This window comes from Lepus europaeus, chromosome 7, assembly GCF_033115175.1.
Source record: "Lepus europaeus isolate LE1 chromosome 7, mLepTim1.pri, whole genome shotgun sequence".
Lineage (NCBI taxonomy): Eukaryota > Metazoa > Chordata > Mammalia > Lagomorpha > Leporidae > Lepus > Lepus europaeus.
Genome location: NC_084833.1, coordinates 8,576,437 through 8,597,090, shown reverse-complemented (window position 1 = coordinate 8,597,090; position 20,654 = coordinate 8,576,437). Strand labels below are relative to the sequence as shown.

At 54.9% G+C, this 20,654-nt stretch overlaps 3 protein-coding genes across 5 annotated transcripts; 1 reads left to right on the top strand and 2 right to left on the bottom strand.

The window, feature by feature from the left end:
* Positions 1–1,463: 1,463 nt before the first annotated feature.
* Positions 1,464–4,673, bottom strand: LRRN4CL (LRRN4 C-terminal like). Its single transcript, XM_062195987.1, has 2 exons — positions 3,985–4,673; positions 1,464–3,447 (listed from the first exon to the last, which is right to left on the bottom strand). The coding sequence occupies exon 2, from the start codon at positions 3,440–3,442 to the stop codon at positions 2,729–2,731; it is 714 nt and encodes a 237-aa protein (XP_062051971.1). The 5' UTR covers positions 3,443–3,447; positions 3,985–4,673; the 3' UTR covers positions 1,464–2,728.
* Positions 4,674–4,759: 86 nt separating this feature from the next.
* BSCL2 (BSCL2 lipid droplet biogenesis associated, seipin) lies at positions 4,760–19,519 on the bottom strand. Of its 3 annotated transcripts, XM_062195984.1 has the most exons (12): positions 19,182–19,519; positions 17,230–17,423; positions 15,722–16,038; positions 10,804–10,885; positions 7,600–7,743; positions 6,663–6,797; positions 6,383–6,480; positions 5,739–5,880; positions 5,535–5,601; positions 5,284–5,364; positions 5,107–5,187; positions 4,760–5,009 (listed from the first exon to the last, which is right to left on the bottom strand). In XM_062195984.1, the coding sequence occupies exons 2-12, from the start codon at positions 17,302–17,304 to the stop codon at positions 4,849–4,851; spliced, it is 1,383 nt and encodes a 460-aa protein (XP_062051968.1). In that variant the 5' UTR covers positions 17,305–17,423; positions 19,182–19,519; the 3' UTR covers positions 4,760–4,848. The 3 variants fall into 3 exon arrangements, with proteins under 3 accessions (XP_062051968.1, XP_062051970.1, XP_062051969.1); XM_062195986.1 differs by lacking the exons at positions 17,230–17,423; positions 19,182–19,519 and adding an exon at positions 16,529–16,600; XM_062195985.1 differs by lacking the exons at positions 17,230–17,423; positions 19,182–19,519 and adding an exon at positions 16,347–16,471.
* Positions 17,880–19,006, top strand: GNG3 (G protein subunit gamma 3). The gene is made up of 3 exons (XM_062197826.1): positions 17,880–18,028; positions 18,394–18,493; positions 18,735–19,006. Exons 2-3 carry the CDS (start codon positions 18,395–18,397, stop codon positions 18,861–18,863), a joined length of 228 nt encoding a protein of 75 aa, XP_062053810.1. The 5' UTR covers positions 17,880–18,028; position 18,394; the 3' UTR covers positions 18,864–19,006.
* Positions 19,520–20,654: the final 1,135 nt, after the last annotated feature.

Genomic DNA, 20,654 nt, shown 5'->3' with positions numbered 1-20,654 from the left:
AATAACGACTAAAAGTACAGTAAATATAGAAACCACTAACATAGTCATTTATTATCTAGTATTTTGTAGTACCCATAACTACAGGGGCTTTACTTTATATGGCTGGCAACACAGTAAGTTAGCTTACACCTTACACCAGCATCAACACAGGCATGTGAATTAGTAAGGTGTTGCACTAGGACATTATAACAGCTATGATGTCGTTAGGAGACAGGAATTTTCAGTTTCATTGTCATCGGTCATACATGTGGTCCATCGTTGACTGAGGCATTATGTGGTGCACGACTGTAATCTAAATTTATTCTGGAGAGCCAATAGCAAACATGATTTTTATAGTGCTGCTTCTTTGATCTACTGCCTGTAAGTCTCCTACAGAAATACACAAAGATGTCAGGACACACAAACAGGGATGTCTGTGGGAACCCTGGAGATAAATGTTCCAGCCAACAGTTAAGGAGCGTCCACCCACAGAAAGCTCCCCAGCCTTGAACTTGGCTGAGGAGGCTGAGTCACCAAAATGGAACATTGTGGCTAAGGAGACCCTGAGTGAAGCAGGTGCTTGTCTTCCCCACCATCTGCTCCGCTAAGGGCAGTCCCTTCTGGAGGAGGAGGAGGAGGGACTCTCACTTCCTGCTCTTCAGTATTGCTTGAAATCTGCGTGTAGCAACCATCTACATCCATTTAATTAATTTATTACAGATTTATTTTATTCATTTGAGAGGCAGAGTTAGAGAAATCTTCCATCCACTGGTTCACTCCCAAAATGGCTGCAACAGCCAAGGCTGGGCCAGGCTGAAGCCAGGAGTCTGGAGCTCCTTCCAGGTCTTTCACATGGGAGCAGGGGCCCAAGCAAAGTCAGGCCACCTTCCACTGCTTTCCCAGGTGCATTAGCAGGGAGCTGGTTTGGAAGTGGAGCAGCCAGGACGAGAACCAGCACTCATACGAGATGCTTGCATCACAGGTGGCAGCTTAACTCACTGTGCCAGATCCCCAGTCCCTACATCCACTTTTTTAAAAAAAAAAGATTTGAAAGTCAGTTACAGAGAGAGAGAGGAGAGACACAGAGAGAGAGAGGGAGGGAGGGAGATAGGTCTTCCATCCACTGGTTGGTTCCACTCCCAAGTTGGCTGCAACGGCCGGAGCTGCACCAATCTGAAGCCAGGAGCCAGGAGCTTCTGGGTCTCCCACGTAGGTGCAGGAGCCCAAGGACTTGGGCCGTCTTCCACTGCTTTCCCAGGCCATAGCAGAGTGCTGGATTGGAAGTGAAGCAGCCAGGACTAGAACCGGCGTCCATATGGATTGCCGACACTGCAGGGAGTGGCTTTACCCATTATGCCACAGCGCCGGCCCCCCTACATCCACTTGCATTAACAAGAAATTTATAAGTATGTATGCTTCTCTGAAAAGCAAGGATGTAGACAAGGAACTGAAAGAAATCATGAAAGCTGAAAATAATCTTCCTTCTAAATTTCTTTTAATGTTGTTACTAGTAGATATACATTACATACAAACAGAGGGGAGAAATTCTTTAATGTTACAGTTTTTTTTTTTTAATTATTTATTTATTTGAAAGGCAGAGCAACAGAGACAGAGGAAAAGACAGAGATTTTTCCATCTGTTGGTTCACTCCCTAAAAGGCCACAACAGCTGAGGCTGGTCCACTGGCTGAAGCCAGGATCCAGGGGATTCTTCTGCATCTCCCAAGTGGGTTGGGCAGGGGCCACTTTCCCAGGTGCATTAGCAGGGAGCTGGTTTGGAAGCAGAGCAGCTGGGACTTGAACCAGCAACCGTATGGGATGTAGGTGTTGCAGGCAGAGGCTTTACTCACTGCTGCGCAACGCTGGCCCTCACTTTTTGTTTTAAGCACAGGAACACAGCTGACCTGTGCTAGAGAGCATCTTGGGCTTCCCCTCTCTTCTGCACCCAACGTGAGCCAATTTTTCTGCCCTTCTCAGAGACCCATGGCCTCTGATCAGTGCTCAAATAAAAGATAATGGAAGAAGGGGATTGTTTCTGGTGCTGGCCCCAAACTCATATGCATCTTCTTTTGAGAATGCAGCAGCTTATTCTCAAAATTCCACTGAAGCCACACAGAGTGGCAGGGCCATCGCAGGGTGATGGCAGGGTCCTGCTCACTACAGGACTGTGCCTCATGTGTAAGGTCCAGGAGCTTAGAACAGTTTTCACATTTTTAAAATGAATATTTTAAATGTTTCTTTTCATCTGCTTGAAAGCCAGAGCAACAAAGAAAGAGGAAGACAGAGAACCTTCTATTAGTTTGCTCACCAAACACCGGCAACAGCCAGGACTGGGGCAGGCCAAAGCCAGGAGCCTGGAACTACATCCGTCTCCCCAGCACTGGAGCCATCACCTGCTGCCTCCCAGGTACAGTAGCAGGAAGCTGGATGGTAAGCAGGGCATAGCCAGAACCAGGCGCTTGGGATATGGGACGCCAGTGTCCTGAGTCTTAATGACTGGGCCAAACAGCCGCCCCTGAAGAGCACTCATTATCTGATCCTTTAAGAAAAAAATCTGCAGATTCTCTGCTACTCCTTCCTAACTTGCGCCAGCTGCAGAGTCACAAGCCAGGACCTAAACAAGATCCCGGCCCAGAGAACTGAGACAGATGTAGCCCAGGCGCCCGGGCGTGGAGCCACAACTCCTCCAGGGTGCGGCCGGTGTTCCAGGAAGCCCTGGGCTGTGTGGAGCCATCCCCCTGACCCCTCACTCACAGCGCCCCTGAGGCTCGGGCGGTGGCCCCACGGCGCGGGCAGCCCCAGCGGTCACGCAAGCAGAAATGCCAGACCAGTGCAAAACAGCTCAGCAGGGCCAGGGCCGTGCCCACCCCCAGGGCCACGTGGACCAGGGTAGCAGGTCTAGGTGGCACGGTGATCCGGCCGCAGGGCCCGAAAGCAGGGACGGCCACTTGTTCAGACTCCTCCCCACCTTCCCGGGGTATGAGGCTCTCCCCGGCCTCATTAGATGCCACCACACAAACAGTGTAAGTGGCCCCGGGCTTCAGGCCTTCAAGTTCTGCTCTGCGGACTGTGGCGTTGAGGCTGGGTCCCCTCCGTGGATCTCCACTGCCTTCCCAAAGCAGCAGCCAGTACTGGCGGACCGGGGAGGAGGGTGCACACCAGTGGACCAGGGCACGGCCCTCCTCAGCCACAACGTGCACTTCTCCCAGGCGCGGTGGCTCGGGCTGCTGGTCAGGGCTGGAGAGCCCAGGGCACAGACAGGGCACCGGCCCGGCCTTCTGCAGCTCCTGGCAAGGCACCTGCAGGTGGCGGCAGCGGTCATAGTCGCAGTAGACAGCCCGTGAGGGTGGCAAAGACGGCTGATCTTCTCCCTCCTCTTCAGAGTCTTGAGGGGCCAAGAACTGAGCTCTGGGAACCAGGAAGGTCATGACGAGAAGCCACGGAAAGCAGGGCGAGCCCAGCATGGCGTCTGGAAAGGAAGAGGGGGAATAGGTAAGGATTTCTCAGCACGTGCCTTCCAGGTCCATGCCTGCAAAATCTCAACTGACAGAGAAATATGACGAGGGACAAAGAGGACAGGAAAGAGGTGGGAATGAGGCAGGTGCACTCATTTGTCAACTGGCATCTGAATCCAGGCTGTGTGCCTGCGTTTGGACAAAACAGAATACAATGCGGTGTGACCCAGGAGCGCCGCAGTCTGGTGGTCAACAATGTGTGAAACGCTGCGAACGGTTAATGAATAAACAAAGTGCTGGAGGAGAAGAGAAAATGATTTACTCAGCCCAGGGAAGAAAGGTGGAAGAATTCCCAGCTGCCACCCAGAGAAACCATCTAAGTACAACAAATACCAGTCGGCGACAGATGCGAAACCCGGAAAGGAGGCAGAGCAATGAAGGGGGAAGCGAGGCTCCTGGAATCCTCACTCCCCACCTGTTATCCGTGCAAATCCTGTGCAGAGTCCCAGCCGCTGCCCGTCCTCCCTGCCCAGTGGACAGCAGCCCCTCACCAGTGCGTTCGCCTTGGCGCAGCTGCGATCTGCCAGCGGACGTCTGTGGGATGGTGTCGAAGGGTCACCAGGATCAGGGCACGCTGTCAAGTTGTATCTTCAATTCTGTTTTGGCTAAAGCTTTTAAACCCTTCAATTATGATGTCACCAACTAGCCCCCACCCCTCTCTCTCCCCTGCAAGTGCCAAGAAGAGGGCTGGTCCCTTCAGAAGGCCTGAGTCATGGGGCCAGGGATGGGGGAAGCACACGCAGCGGTTTGAGCTGGAGGCCAGGACGCCTGGGTTCTGAAAGACGAGTGGAATGTGGACAGCAGCCAGGAGCAGGGAATCCAAAAGCTGGAGTCATGTGAAGGGATGGGAGGAGAACACGGCGGAGCAGAGACGGCCACCTGGTCCGCAGGAGAGGAAAACAGCTGTGGGCAGCATGGGGCCAGAGCCACACAACGCTGCTGTTTCAGTAAAAATCCTACCACATCCCTGGCAGTCATTTCCTGTCTTCTGCCTCCCAATGGACAGAGGGAGGGAGGGGTGCAGAGCCAGAGTGATGTATTCTTGCTCTGCAGACCCGCCCTGCACGGTCCCCTCCCCTGAGGGAGTCACATGGATGGAGTGGGAAAGCTGCTAGGGGTCAGAGTAGGTTTCCTCTCCTTGGATTTCCTAGGCTTATGAATGGAAACAGCTGTGGTTAAAATAGTCCAGGTCTGGAGGGAGATGCCTGGGGAACACAGGGTGAACAAATGGCCTGGAATCCATTTCGAAAGACTCAGGGAAGCAGCTGGCACAAAATAGTTTATTAAGGGGAAAAAAGGGGGGCAAGCGCTCAGGTGGGAAAGTGCTGGAATGTGAGGAGTCTGCCCTCTTCTCTTCAGGAACTGGAGCAGGTGGGGCGCTGTCGCAGAGTGCCCACAGAGGCTTCGGAGCTGCCCAGGGTCTCCGGGGCCAGGGCAGAGGCAGGGGCAGGGGCAGGAGCAGGAGCAGGCAGGTTGGCCTCGGTCAGCAGAGCTGCATCTTCCCAGGAGCCTGAACCTGGGCCAGCAAAGAGGAGAACAAAATCCCACAGGAGATTTAACCGGGCGCCTCCCCGAAACCCCACGCCACCCGGGTCCCACTGTGGGGCCCTCACCGTCACTGGCCTCGGGCTCTAGTTCCTCCTCTCTGTTTAGGGGCTGCCGCTCTGCTTTCTCTTCCTCAGACAGCTGGCCTTCTGCAGCCAGAAGCGGAAGGCAGGGTCAGATCCCGGGGCTGGAGGGTGACGCTGGGGAGTCCCCAGGGAGCAGGGGCCACTGCTGCTGCTCCTCACCTGTCCCTGAGGGATCTTCAGGGCTCTCGCCGTCCTCTGTCACATCCGATTGCGGGGTTGACTCCTCCTGGCCTTCAGGCCCTGCACCTCCCAAGCAGATACAGGATAGGCTAGGATTAGGAGCTGGGCCAGGCACCAGGGTCAGCTTTTCCTTTGACCCTCCATCCATATGTGGGTGCCTTAAGTCTCATTAGACAAGGCAGGCACCCTCTCGCCCAGCCAGTCCCACCTCCCCCTCCCAACACCTTTACCTGGCTGATGGGTGGAGATCCTTCGCTGGACTTCCTTTCGGGAACTGTCCCTTTTTCGGATATTAACCTGTAGGGGAGAGCCTACTGAGCAAGGCGGCCTGACTTCCCTCGCCACGCTGTTCTGGGCCCTCAACCCCTAGCCACCAGCTTGCTCCCGCCCAGCCCCATGGGAAGAACACAAGGGCAGAGGAAGGCCCCTGCGACCTGCAAAGAGAGGCGGTGTCGGGGCCAGATGCCCCCCCACACCCACTGCATGTAGCTGAAGAGCACGATGACGCTGAGGAAGGTGAAGTTGCTGGCGACACCTACGAAGGCGCAGGTCATCGGGAAGTTGTACAGCAAGTACCTGAGGCAGGAAGAAGGCAGAGGGAGGGAGTAGCAGTTGCTGGAGAGCACTGCCTTCTCATTTCCCAGAAATCACTTCAGGGCAATTCGAGTGAGTTTGGCTAGAGGTCCCCTCTGCCCCACCTCCCCTGACACAGCTGCCAGATGCTGCTGCCGCTCTAATAAAGGCACAACACCACCGGCAGGACCACAAGCAGTGGCCTCGACTGGGGCTGTCTCTCAAGAGCTCCCTCAGCTCTTGCTGAGCCAATGGTTCAGGACAGGGGTTCCCGGCCAGGGCGTCTGATGTTCCAACAAATCCTGGCTGCGCTGGTGACTCTGCATTTTTTAAAAGCTCCCCGGGCAGCTGATATGCTGACACATAATCAGTATTGGGAGCCTCTGGCTTACACAAGAGCACACAAGCACCGCTGCTCTGTGAAGCTGTACGTCTGCTTGGGACGGTCTTCGCTCAAGGACAGCCCCCAGGAGGGTTGCTGAGGTCCACTCCAGCAGCTCCTCACCTGAGCCCCGTGAAGTGGGCATGGATGCGGAGGTAGGCGCCATACATCTGGATGCGCTTGCTGTGGATCTCGATAACCACGCCGGTGGTGGGCACGTACTGCAGCGGGGTAGGGAGAGGGCCACGTCAGGCCAGGATCCCTGCTGCCACGTGCCCCAGCCCAGTCTGAGGCCTGCTCACAGCCTCTCCGCTGTCATCCCTCTTGACTGAGACCAGAGGCTCCCCACGTGTAATTCTGCGCTGAGAGGAGGGCTGGCTCCGTTACCCTTTGCCTCACTCACCGAGTTCTCTCTGTAGTCGGCGTAGAGCTCCACCTCCAGCAGCTGCTTCTGCTCAGCAAAGCCAAACAGCAGGAGGCTGGAGAAGACCAGTGTGTCCAGCATCTGCAGCAGGTCTGAGCGATAATGCAGCATCACCTGGGAGGGCCAGGAGGCGAGGCTGGGACTGCGGCCCCAGATCCCCATGGCCTTACCACCTCTCCCCCACCCCCAGACCTCTATGGAGGCTGCTTCCTTCTCAGGACCCCTGTTCCTTCCCCTTCACTTCCTGTCCCCCAAGTCTTCACCCAACCATTTCAACTGCACAACCTCTCCCCCACTACCCAATCACGCTTCTCCATTCTAATACAACAAAGGCCCCACTGCCAAGAAACCTTCCTAGGGTGAGCCCAACTCTGTCTGATCTTTCTCTCCTCCCAAGTAGTTCTACAACCAAGGATGGTACTGAAGTCCTAGGGTACCATTTGAATCTCTCCGCCCGCCCATGTAGACAGATTGTGGTTGACAATCTGTATATGAATGGAGACCCTGACTGAACTATGCGCTGATGAGAACTTTACATTTCCTTACTGAATCCACACTAGGCTTGCTGTGAGGCAGTAACCAGCACATCCATTTTGTAGTATCTGGTGCCTAACAAGGTCCGCTGTCCTGCAGGCCAGCGTGCCTTTGTGGACACAAACTCAGGTCTGCCTGGCGCTAGCCTGCCTCTGCCTTCCAGCAGCAGCCCTGCTCTTCACACCTGACCCCAAAGTCAGCTGTGCTCATCAGGCACCTGGGGTGGTGGCAAACGTTTCCGGCTGGTGAGCTCATTCTTCTTCCCTTATCCTGACGCTGGCTGTGACCTCAGAGCCAAGGAGGTTTTCTCCAGAAGCCCTACCCAGATTTTCTGCTCTGCTGTCATCCGCCACACCTTCTCAGACAAGCTGTGAACACTTACCGAGCGAGAGGAAGTGGAGATGACTCGGCCACCCCTAGTGTAGCATGATACGGTGACCAGGAACATGCCCAAATCTTGATTCACGGGCGACTCTGGCAGCTCAAGCTCTAAGGTGACACGATACGGCTGTCCATACATCAGCACCTGTTCAGCGTACCCACCGGCATTCAAAAAAAAAAAAAAAAATGGCCTTTCCCTTTTCCACCTCCCTTCCACTTCCTCAACATGCTGTGCCGCGCCCCTTGGTTAGCCTAACAGCCCTCTCCATGTGCCATGCCAGGAAGGTGCTGCCCCCTTCTGGTGGCTGGATCCCCCCCACTTCCATGGCCCTGTGGACCCCTTTGGCTCAGACTTGCTGCGCTGTTCTCAGAAAGGCTGTGTACCATTTATTTTCCAAAAGTGAACTGCACGCTGTCAACTGGGACACCTGTTGCTCAGATGTTACTCACTGTGTGCCAGTGAGGCCATCCCCCTGGGCCCAGCCTGCCCTCAGTTATATTATTAATTAAGCAAGAGCAAGCAGCACTCACAGTCTCCCTAGCCAGCTCTCGCATAATCGTCCTGGTTCCAGATCATCTTTGTCATTCTGGGTCCCTCATCTTGGTTCTGTTGGTAGAACCCCGAAACTCACGGTGGGAAGAGACTTCACCGGGATCAGCCTCAAAAGTTAACGATTTGCCACCACACATGCCCTAATTTTCCCTGACACTCCCTGTACTTTTCATCTTTTCACTGCATGACTCTTATCTAACAGAATGTCTCGCTCTGGATGGTATATTAGAATCACAGGGGTGGGGAAAGCTTTTAACTAGAGGGAACGGGTTGAAAAAATAAATAAAGCTGGGGCTTGGGCCTGTGGTGCTGTGGCACAGTGGCCTAAGTCTCTGCCTGTGGTGCTGGCATCCCATATGGGTGCTGGCTCGTGTCTCGGCTACCCCTCTACCACTCCAGCTCTCTGCTTATGGCCTGGGAAAGAAGAGGAAGGTGGCCCAAGTGCTTGGGAGGAGCCTTTGGCCTGGCCCAGTTGGCTGCTGCAGCCATTTGGGGAGTGAACCAGCAGAGACCTTTCTCTCTGCCTCTCCTCTCTCTGTAACTCTACTTCTCAAATAAGTAAATAAATAAATAAAGCTGAAACATACCACCTTAACCTACAGTGAATCACCTCCACACTCTGGCAATGGTCATGGAGGCAGTTTCAACATTTGAACTATACATACCACATGGTAAACATGAATTAAATCTCAATAAAGCTGTTATTGTTTTAAAAATCTGGTAAGTTTAAAAAATGGCATCTCTCTCAAGGTGATCCTCAGAGTCTAATACTAGAGCCTTGTGGACCAACCCATGCTTTCATTCTCATTGGTCTGCTTAAAGGGAGGAGTCTTGCCTCCTACATCATTCTTACACACTATTCACCTCCCTTCAAAGACATACCTCATCTCCACAGTCTCAGAATATTCCAGACTACACTGATCTAATTCACAATTTTTTATGGAATGTATGCATCTTACACTTTACCGCATGCAAATAAATGCATAGTTTTAAAAAATACTTACTTATTTGAAAGGCACAGTGAGAGAGCAAGAGGGGAGGGGAGATAGAACATGTTCCATCTGTTGATTCACTCTCTAAATGGCCACAACAGCCAGGGTCTAGGCAAGGCTGAAGCCAGGAGCCAAGAACTCCATCCTGGTCTCCAACATGGGTGGCAGGGGTCCAAGTACTTGGGCCAGCATCTGCTGCCTTCCCAGGTGTATTAGCACAAAGCTGGACTGGAAGTAGAGCAGTCAGGACGAGAACAGACATTCACATAGGAGAAGCTGGCATCGCAAGTGCTGGCTTGACCCGCTGTACCAGAACAGCCTCCCTCAGTTTATAGTTTTTGTTGTTGTTGTTGTTTAAATCAACCTGGTGAGCTCCTTGAGAGCACAGGCCTGTATCTTCTACTTCTAACAAGGTTTCTCCCATACAGTGGACACATTATTTCATAAATTCATATAAAAATGTTCACTTTCGGTGAACAGAACGTCCAGGCTCCTCTGTCCCCGACCTGGGCCGGATCTCTTCTCACCGTCAGCTTTTCCTCTTCCTCCTCTAGCAAGCTCACACTCAGTGATGCTCCCAGGCTGCCTGCATCCCCAACACGATCTCCACAAGGGCAGACACACAGCTGTACATGCTGTTCCAGGTGCAGGTGTGCTGTGGCTTGCCTACTTTCTAGTCTCCTCTCAATATGCTCCACTGACCACTGCTTTCTAACCAGAGAAGCACACCCAATCAATGTCTTCACAGTACCTTCTGAAATAGCTTCTGAGTTCCTTTCCTGGTTGCTGGGCTACTGGCTACTTTTGCTGTGAGGTGGTTAACATTTTGCTTCACTAGTCTGAACGGCCCCCTGTCACCCATCCCAACTTGGGCCCCAGTCAACTGACCAGCAGAGATTTCCTGACAGTGTCTGGCCACGTGGTGGACACACTGGAAGATGTCCCAGGACACACCATCTCCCAGGCTATTTGCACTAAAGCAGGCCGGGCTGAATAACGGTCCCAGGGAATCCCAGGTGCTATAGCTCATACTCCTCTTACCAGAGTGATATTTCTAAGTCACTTTCCTCCCAAGTACCACTTTTGAAAAACAATTTTCCAATGACTTTAAATTCTTAAATCTCAGCATTGTTTATGTCTGATTACACTGGTGACTGACACCTCCAAAAGCTCTACTCGTCAGAGCTGGCGCTGACATCCAAGGTCCCTTCTGGATGTTCGCAGATCCCACACCTATCGGAGCCGCCACCAGCTTGCCTGGCGAGGAAGCGGAGTCTCCATTGGCATTTCTCAGGGTTCCCAGGTTTGTCAGAGTCACTCTGGCCTCTGGCAAGTCCTCTGGCCCAGTACCCTTTGTAACGACAGGTCACACATCATTTGTCAGCCATTTCATAATGTTACTTATAAGCTTTTAAAACTCTTGGGTGGATGCCATCCTATTCCAATAAAATAGTTCAAAGAGGTCACATCTCATCTGCTTTGCTGAAAATTAGAACATTCTTAGTATTTGCTGTACAATACAGCTTAGCTTTCCATTTCTTTTCAACCTTCCTTCCTCTTAGACATTGTTACTCAACCCCTATTCCCTACATTTTTCTCAAGTCTTGCTACTTGAGTCAGCAAAGCACTAATGAGTCCTTTCTCTAGCACCCCTACTCACCCGATCACGTCCACTCTTTGCCAGCGAGACATTGGCAACAGGGAAGGAGCAGAGCGAGGTGGAGGAGGAATCGCAGTCGGTCCTAGATAAGAATGGAGGACGATCCTCTGGTAAGTTACAGAGCCTGCCTTACAAATGTTTGCACAACTCCTGGCCCACCAGGACTCCCTCTTGTCCCAGATCCCTTCTCTCACAACAGGCACCTTCTCTCTGATACAGAGAGATGGAGGGAGACATGCAGCCAGGAGATTCAAAACACCAAGATGACATTTTTTTCTTTTTGACAGGCAGAGTTAGTCAGAGAGAGAGCGAGGGAAAGAGAGAGAGAGAAAGGTCTTCCTTCCATTGGTTCACCCCCCCAAATGGCCGTTATGGCCAGCGAGCTGCGCCAATCCGAAGCCAGGAGCCAGGTGCTTCCTCCTGGTCTCCCATGCAGGTGCAGGGCCCAAGCATTTGGGCCATCCTCCACTGCCTTCCCAGGACACAGCAGACAGCTGGACTGGAAGAGGAGCAACCGGGACAGAACTGGTGCTCCAACCAGGACTAGAACCTGGGGTGCCGGCACTGCAGGCGGAGGATTACCCTGGTGAGCCACGGCGCCGGCCCAAGAGGACTTTTTTTTTTTTTTATTTTTGACAGGCAGAGTGGACAGTGAGAAAGAGAGACAGAGAGAAAGGTCTTCCCTTTGCCGTTGGTTCACCCTCCAATGGCCGCCGCGGTAGCGTGCTGTGGCTGGTGCACTTTGCTGATCCGAAGCCAGGAGCCAGGTGCTTCTCCTGGTCTCCCATGCGGGTGCAGGGCCCAAGCACTTGGGCCATCCTCCATTGCACTCCCGGGCCACAGCAGAGAGCTGGCCTGGAAGAGGGGCAACCGGGACAGGATCGGTGCCCCGACCGGGACTAGAACCCGGTGTGCCGGCGCCGCAAGGCGGAGGATTAGCCTAGTGAGCCGCGGCGCCGGCGAGGACTTTTTTTTTTGACAGGCAGAGTGGACAGTGAGAGAGAGAGAGAGAGAGAAAGGTCTCCACCCCCCAGTGGCCACTGCGGCCGGCACGCTGCGGCTGGCGCACCGCGCTGATCCAAAGCCAGGAGCCAGGTGCTTCTCCTGGTCTCCCATGCGGGTGCAGGGCCCAAGGACTTGGGCCATCCTCCACTGCACTCCCTGGCCACAGCAGAGAGCTGGACTGGAAGAGGAGCAACCGGGACAGAATCCGGCACCCCGACCAGGACAAGAACCCGGTGTGCTGGCGCCGCAGGTGGAGGATTAGCCTTTTGAGTTGCGGCGCTGGCCCCAAGAGGACTTTTAATTCTCTTACTGCTCCATCAATTTCTTTCATTAGAGCAGACATTCTTAGATGGGAATCTAGTTTCCTACTTTAGTGTCTCTTTAAAAAAAATTTTTTTTTTAAAGACAATCTCTTTTTTTTTAAAGATTTATTTATTTTACTTGAAAGTCAGAGTTACACAGAGAGAGGAGAGGCAGAGAGAGCGAGAGTGATAGCAAGAGAGAGAGAGAGAGAGAGAGGTCTTCTATCCGCCGGTTCACTCCCCAATTGGCCACAACAAAGCCAGGAGCTTCTTCTGGGTCTCCCACATGGGTGCAGGAGCCCAAGGACTTGGGCCATCTTCTACTGCTTTCCTAGGCCATAGCAGAGAGCTGGATCAGAAGTAGAGCAGCCGGGACTAGAACCGGCGCCCATATGGGATGCTGGCGCTTCAGGCCAGGGCGTTAACCCACTGAACCACAGAGCTGGCCCAAAAGATTCACTTATTTGAAAGGCAGAAAGACACAGAGAGGGAGAGTCAGAGATGAGAAAGAGAAAGAGATAGAGGAAGAGAGAGAGAGAGAGAGAAAAGAAAGAAAAGAAAGAGAGAGAGAGAGAGAAAGAAGGAACTGCTGGTTCACTCCCTAAATGGCTGTGAAAGACAGGACTGTGCCAGGCTGAAGGCAGGAGCCAGGCACTCTACCCTGATCTCTCACATGGGGAGCAGTGGCCTAGGTACTTGGGCCATCTTCTGCTGCCTTCCTAGGTACATTAGCAGGAAACTGGATTGGAAGTAGAGTAGCTGGGACTCAAACCAGCACTGCTATATGGAATGGTGGCATTGCAGGTGGCAGCTTAACCCAGTGCACAAACAATGGCCCCACACTTCAGGGTTTCTAAAGACTCACTTGAGGGGCAGATGTTTGGTGCAGCAGTTAAGACACTGCTTAAGATGCTTGCATCCAGGGGCTGGCGCTGTGGCGCAGCAGGCTAAAGCCTGGCCAGCAGCACCAGTATCCCATGTCCTGGCTGCTCCACTTCTGATCCAGCTCTCTGCTATGGCCTGGGAAAGAAGTGAAAGATGGCTTAAGTGCTTGGGCCCCTGCACCCATGTGGGAGACCCAGAGGAAGTTCCTAGCTTCAGTCTGGCTCAGCCTTGGCTGTTATGGCCATCTGGGGAGTGACCCAGCGGATGGAAGATCTCTGTTTCTACCTCTCTCTGTAACTCTTTCAGATAAAATAAATCTTTAAAAAAGAAAGAAAGAAAGTAGTTCTGCTCTGGGGCCTAGTTTGAGAAAATGCTTTTGAAAGGATCCAAATATTTCTGTTATCTGTTTGTTTAAAGATGTATTATTTACCTGAAAGTAAGAGTTACACAGAAAGCTATCTTCCATGTGTTGGTTTACTCCCAGATGGTTGCTGGTTGGTTTACTCCCAGGGCTGCTGGGCCAGGCGAATGCCAGGAACTTCATCTGGGTCTCCTACATGGGTGGCAGGGGCCCAAACCCTTAGGCACCTTCTGCTGCTTTTCCTAGGCTATTAGCAGGGAGCTGGATCAGAAGTGGAGAAGCTGGGACAGGAACCAGCACCATATGGGATGTCGGCGACCCAGGCAGCAGCTTTATTTGCTATGCCACATGGTTGGTTTTTGTTTTTTTTAAAGATTTTATTTATTTGAAAGGCAGAGTTAGAGAGAGATAAGAGAAAAAAGAGACATCGTCCATCTGCTGGCTTACTCCCCAAATGGCTGCAACAGCCTGGGCTGGCAGCCAGGAGCCGGGAGCTTCATCCAGGTCTCCCACGTAGGTGTAGAGGCCTAAGCACTTGGGTTATCTTCTGCTGCTTTCCCAGGCAGATTAGAGGGAGCTGTATATGGGATGCCAGCATTGTAGATGGCAGCTTAACCCATTATGCTCCACATGGTTTGTTTTAAAAAAATTTTAAAGATTTATTTATATATTCACTTATTTGAAAGGCAGTGTTACAGAGAGACAGAGAGATAGCTTCCAACTGCTAGTTTAGTCTCCAAATGGCACAACAGCTGAGGCTGGGCCAGACTGAAGCTAGGAGCCTGGAGCTTCTTCCAGGTCTCCCATGTAGATTCAGAGGCCCAAGCACCTGGGCCATTTTCTGCTGCTTTCCCAGGCATATTAGTAGGGAGCTGGATAGGAAGTGGAACAGCCAGGTCTCAAATTGCCACCCCTGTGGGATGCCGGTGTTGTAGGCAGAGGCTTAACCTGATACACCACAACCCCGGACCCTAAAAATTTTTATTTGCTTTCATCTTCCATCCACTGGTTCCCTCCTCAAATGCCCACACCAGCTAGGGTTGTGCCAGGACAAAGTCAGGAGCCAAAAACTCAATTCAGGTCTCCCATGCGGCTGGCAGGGACTCAAGTACTCGAGCCATTGCCTTTTGCCTCTCGGAATATGCGTTAGCAGGAAACTGGAATCAGCAGTGCGGTGGGACTCCAACCCCAATCACTATGACATGCAACATGGTATCCTAAGTAGCATCTAAACCGCTGTACCAAACAGCCAGCCCTCCACAGATATCTTTAAAGATGCTTCAATCTGTGAGCAAAACTGCATGTGAGTATGTATGTGCAGCACATGCCAGGGCATAGTGTATATACATTTTTATAGCAGGCATGGCTACAGCTTTCCTAAAATCTGTTTCCTAAAAGCTGAAGAAACTCTACCTTGAGAATTACAGCAGGGTTGGTGTTGTGGCATAGTAGGTTAAGCCTCCACCTGTGATGCCAGCATCCCATATGGGTGCTAGTTTGAGACCCGGCTGCTCCATTTCTGACCCAGCTCCCTGCTAATGTGCCTGGGAAAGTAGTGGAACATGGCCAAAGTCCTTGGGCCCCTACACCCTTGTGGGAGACCTGGAAGAAGCTCCAGGCTCCTAGCTTCAGCCTGACCCATCCCCCAGCTGTTGCGGCCATTTGGGAAGTGAGCCAGAGGATGAAGGACCTCTTTCTCTCTCTCTTTCAAATAAATAAAATCTTTAAAAAAAAAAATTATAGCTCATGACCAGGGACTCAGGGCAGGGGGAAAAAATGACTGTGGACCACTGACAATAATGGTCTTTTCATACACACTGATTGATCCCACAGCCATTGCTAAAAAGAGAGAGACCCTGGGAGGTGGAGAGGAACCAAGGGGCCAGGGAAGTTTGAAGCCCATCACCTTGTGTTTGCACACCAGCTCCAATTCCACAGACTACTGAGTGTGGGAGGCAGGAGAGTAAAAGGCAAACCGCTGCTTTCCCCATACCTCCTCTACCGAAAGCCAGGCTAGTTCTGAGATGCTGAAGGCGCTGGGTTGTCTCAAAAGTCTCTAGAGGCCTGGAAAGAATTCTGATCCAATGCAGACAGAATTGGTCCTCAGTATGACAGCCTAGAAGTGGAACTGCTTTTTTTTTTTTTTTTCTTGTTTTTAAAATTAGAATTCAGTAACCACAGGTAGAACAAGGACCCTAGAGCCCCACCAGTTCACACCTGCTCCAGCGTTGGGCTGTGCCGTGAGAAGTCCTCTGGCACACTGGGCTCAAGGTTCCTCAGGGGTAAAATGAGGAGACTGAACTGAACAACTCCGAGGGCCCCTGCAGCACGTCTCCCGTGGACTTTGAGAGAAGCCTGCCCTCACCTGTAGTAGAAGTGCACGGGGCTGAGGTGGCTGACTGTCGGCATGTAGGAGTAGTAGAAGGAGCCGTAAAGGAAGACGGACACCCACAGCAGCAGGAGGATGGTGCAGAAGAGCACCCCAAACTGCAGCAGCAGCCTGCGGGCACGGCCTGCCAAGACATGGCCCACCTCCTGGGCCCACAGAAAGGCAGGCACCGGAGGGTCGTGGACCATGGTGGGGAGAGCAGGGGGTCTGGTTCCAGGTTCAGGCCTTGAGTTCTTGGCTGCTCTGCCACACGGACGCCAGCCCTGGCCATGGGATGAGGCAGCTGGTGGCTCCTGGAATGAGAGAGGGGAAAGAATGGCTCCTTTCCCCAGGGAGGCGGGGACAAAAAAGCTTACTGGACCGGCTTTGCGGAACCACAGACAGCAAAGCAAAGTCAGTGTTTCCCATGGCCCTTCTCCAAAGGAGCCAGTTCTCCGCCAGTTCTCCCTTGTCCACCTCCACTGCGCTCCCTTCACCCAACTCCTCCGGCACTGATCTTGGAACAAATCACCCTGACATTCGTCAGCAAAATATAACCCACGGAGAACGAGCATCTTAAATGTTCCAAAAGCTTTTCCACACACGATGACACGGAACTCACACTGCCAGGTGTGGCACGCAGAGGAGGCCCTAAGCTCGCCAGTAGCCTAAGAGCAGCCAACGTCTCCTCTCCGCCAACGGCCGCTCCCCCAGCCCCTTCCGGCTCCGCGAAGGCGCCAGGAGCCCCCGCCTCACCGCACCGCCATGGCAACCAGCCGGCCGCCCGCCGCCGCGCGGACTCACCAGCCTCCCGCTGCCCAGGCAACCGCGGGACGGGATTTCCGGGCCCGGGAAGCCCCGCCCCCGTCGCCAGCAGGCCTGGTAGCCTGAGGAGGCGGGGCCTCGCCCGAGGGGCGGGCCGGGGCGGGCCGGGGCTGCGAGGCTCCGCCCCTCACGCGCCTGTGTCCCCTGCAGCCAGGTACCCGCCGGGTCTGTCCCGAGGCAGGGCACCTCCTTCCAGTCCCGAGGCACGCTCTGCCTCTCCAGGAGGACGCCATCCCCCGGCACCTTCCCCACAGACCCCTGGACCCCCAGAGCCGCGGTGGGAGAGGGGGAAGGCTGGGCGCCAGGGGCGTCCGGACCGCAGTGACTGTAGTCCCCCGCGGCTCCCGGGGCCTGTAGGCGGCCAGGGTTCCAGGCTGCAGGAGGCGCGTTGCGCAGGCGGGCTTGCAGTCCGCTAGCCGCTGCGCCCCGCGATCTGCCTCCTCCGACCTGTACTGGCCGCGCTCTCCACAGCTGGGCCTGGGCACTTGGCATTTTCAATTCCGCATCTGTCTGGTCCCCAGATAAAAGTCCTTTAGAGGGCAAGGCCAGCACACAGCACGGTAGGTGAGGGAGGTCAGTACTCAAAACGCACGAAATTCCTCAAACCAGCGCTCCCAGCCGCGCCGCTCCCTCCTCCCCCAGGCCTGCCTCTTTCCAGAAAGCTTCCACAAGCCCCTTACCTCTTCTTTGTCCGATCCTCTGACCTGGTCTCCGCACACTGCCTTTCCCGCAGCCTCTCCCTGAGGGTCTGCCATTTCTGCGGTCCCGATGACGCTGCTTTGCTGCCCCCCGCTCTGTCACTTGTGACTAGAACACGAAGTGCCCATCACCTGTAGCACATCCCATTTTCCTGGATACAGGGAATGCAGGGTCCCTGGGAGAGAAACGAAGACTCAGGTGCGAAGTGCTGTGTCAGGGTAGGGGGAGGGATGGGGGGGGGGGCGACTGCCCAGCTGATGTCAGATTTTCAAATGAGCAGGGTCCCAGGCAGCCAGTCCGGACTCCACTGCGGGAGCTGTCACCGGCCCAGACCACCCCATTTGAGGGGGGAGTCCATCTCCGCTGCTCCTTTGGGAAGGGCTCTACCCAGCCTGAGGATGTCTGCAGTGGGGGAGGGGCAGGCAGGCAGCTGGGCATGGAGGGGGTGTGAGCAGGGGATGCAGGCAGCAGCCCGCCCGGCTCCCCCACTGGCCAGGCAGTTGGTATGCTCCAGGCTCAGAGCAGCTCCTTCCAGCATCCTTCATCCTCCAGGTACCAGCCATCTGGGCAGTGCTGGAGCTGCAGGGACCGAGAGCAGCCCCCTGCAGACCCTTGGCCCAGCCTTCCCCAGTAGCCTCTGTGCTAACCGACGGCTTCTGCGTCAGGTACTTCCAGCTGCAGCCCCTTGCAGGGTGGGGCGCCCATCTGAGGCACAAGGCTTTTGTGCCCCCCACCCCCCAACTCTACACCCAGGGCTGCCGCCGCCTGCCTGTGCTCCAGGTGAGTAGGGAGAAAGAAGCCTGTTTTTCTCCCGTTGGAGCTCAGGGGGGCAGATGGGAGTGATGTGTTCTCCTCACCAGGGTGGGGCTCTTTCTGGCTGAGGGTTTCGGAGCTGGGAACGCACAGGACTGGAAGGGCTGAAAATCCCTAAACACTGGGGTAATGTTTAGTGACCCGTGGCCCAGGTCATGTGGGAATTTGGGGAGCACCTCCTTGCAGCCTCTCCAGTTTTTCACTGAGGGAGACAGAGATGGACCAGGCCATGGGGGGTGGGTGGGCAGAACAGGGGTACAGCCTTGTAAAGGCTAGTGGGGGGAGGGGAAGGGAGGAGGAAGAGCCTTGACCTATCTCCCACTCCTCTCCAGGATGAAGGGAGAGACCCCTGTGAACAGCACTATGAGTATTGGGCAAGCCCGCAAGATGGTGGAACAGCTTAAGATCGAAGCCAGTTTATGCCGGATAAAGGTGGGTGGGACCCTGGCACCCATTTGTTGGCCAGGCCATGCTGTGCTATAGGTTCCCGAGCCTCCGGAGAAGAGAGGCGCTCTTTGCTTGAACTCGCTGAGGCCAGGGGAGGAGTGTGTGGGACAAGGGAAGAGGACGTCTCCAGCAGCCCTACAGATGGCAAAAGACGGCCCATTTGGGGAGGGAGGCTGCAGCCCCGCCCAGGGCTTCCGGCTAACCATCCCCTCGGGCCGCTTCCCAGGTGTCCAAGGCGGCCGCGGACCTGATGACTTACTGTGACGCCCACGCCTGTGAGGATCCCCTCATCACTCCTGTCCCCACCTCGGAGAACCCCTTCCGGGAGAAGAAGTTCTTTTGCGCCCTGCTCTGAGCCGCCCCGCGGCCCCTCACCACCTCACCTGCCCCTCTCCCGGGCCCTCCTTAGGTCGGTAACTGCCACGAGCCCAGCTCCCTGCACCTCACCTCCAACCCGGGCCCGAACCCTGGCCCACACAGTATCGGAAGCACAAGGCCCTCCCCCACCTACCTGCCGACCCCTCCCCTTGGCCCGGGCGGCTGACCCCAGCCCCCCACCCCACTCCCGTCGCCCCACCCACGGAAGGGCGCCATCCCACTCTGCCAGCCTCCCTCTGTGACCCGCTCAGACAATGGGGAGAAGGGTGGGCCGGGTGCTTGCTCTCAGTCTCACCTGGAGCTACTGGAAGGGAAAAGCCATTTGAAGAATAAAGTCCTCCAGAGCCTCAGAGGACAGCTCCCGTATTAGCGTTCTTGGGGGAAAGGACCACCAGTCAATAGCTTGGCCATTCCCAGGGACCGGGGCAGGTCAAAGCAGGTGGGACACGGCCCAGCATCGAAGACCGGCGGGCGGGCGGGCGCGAGAGCGTCCCCACGGTAAGACTTAAGTTACAGCCGACGCTCGGAGGCTGCCAAGGGCATTCACACACACGCGCGAGCAGTGAAAGCCGGGGCAATGGCAGCCCTGCCGAGGCGAGGCCGGCTGGCTCGGGGGCCTCGGGAGGCCGGCGCACGGCGCAGGAACACTTAGGAGTCGAGGGGCGGGACGGGGCGGGGCTCGTTAGCGCGACAGGCGCGGATTTCGGGCCTAAGATGGCCGCGCCCGTGCCGGCTTCAGCCAAGATGGCCACTGCCAGCGACGGCGCCAACATGGCGGCCCCCGCACACGGCGTTGCGCCGTACAGGGCTTCTCTTAAAATGGCGGCATCTAGGCATCCAGCGTTCTCGATATGGTCCCTTCCGTGCTCGTCTGGTCTCAAAATGGCTGCCCCGCTATCGCCAAGTCCGTGTCCGCGCCGCTCACACCGGAGGGTGGCATTGGATGTCTTTCTGAGGGAGCCGAAGGGCGACTATAACGAGGATCATGGAACAAGGGGCCCTCGGGAAGCCCCGCGAGGTCCGCGCTGATCGTGAGGGGAAACTGAGGTTTCCACATCTTGTCGAGTAGAGGCTCCCTTTGAAGCGGTAACTCGGGGAGGGGGCCCAGTACCATCCATCTTGGGGCGCTGTTCGCCGGTCGCTTCCTACTCTCCCTGGAGCTAGCTACTGGCATAGTTCGAACGGCTTGCGTTTCCTCTTTCATCTTCAAACCGACCCGGCCACATCTGCCAGAAAGTGGTGTTGCATTCCCCTTTCAAGGGTAAACATGGAGGACGCAGAGCCAGGACAAAGGTACACTTCGTTGTCTGCTCCTCAAGGGTGTCGCCCTGCAGCTGCTTGGGGCCGCATGTGCTTTGTGGCTGCAGACGCTGGCGGGGAACGTGGCCTGCACGGGGGACAGGCCGTCCCCCTCAGCTCCCTCACTGCGGAGTAAGGGGTGTTCTACCATAGCAGCTGAAGGTGGCCTAAGGATGCACCCAGCGAACCTGGGACCAGCGCAGCTTTCACTGCTGATGCAGCTTGAGCCCTTACAAGCGTCAGGACCCTGTTTGGTCTCTGCCCAGAAATGGCTGGATGTCAGTCTGCATCCTGGTAACGCCAGGCACAGTGCAGGAACTCAAGATACCTAGTAGATTGTACTGTTCGTGCCTAGTGACAAAAGGCGTCGCAAATACCTTTCCTTTTTCCTGCTGCTTCAGAGTGCTGGGCAAAGTCCAGGAGTCTAAGTGAAAACTGCCACATCAGCTCAGACTTGGTAAACAGCCAG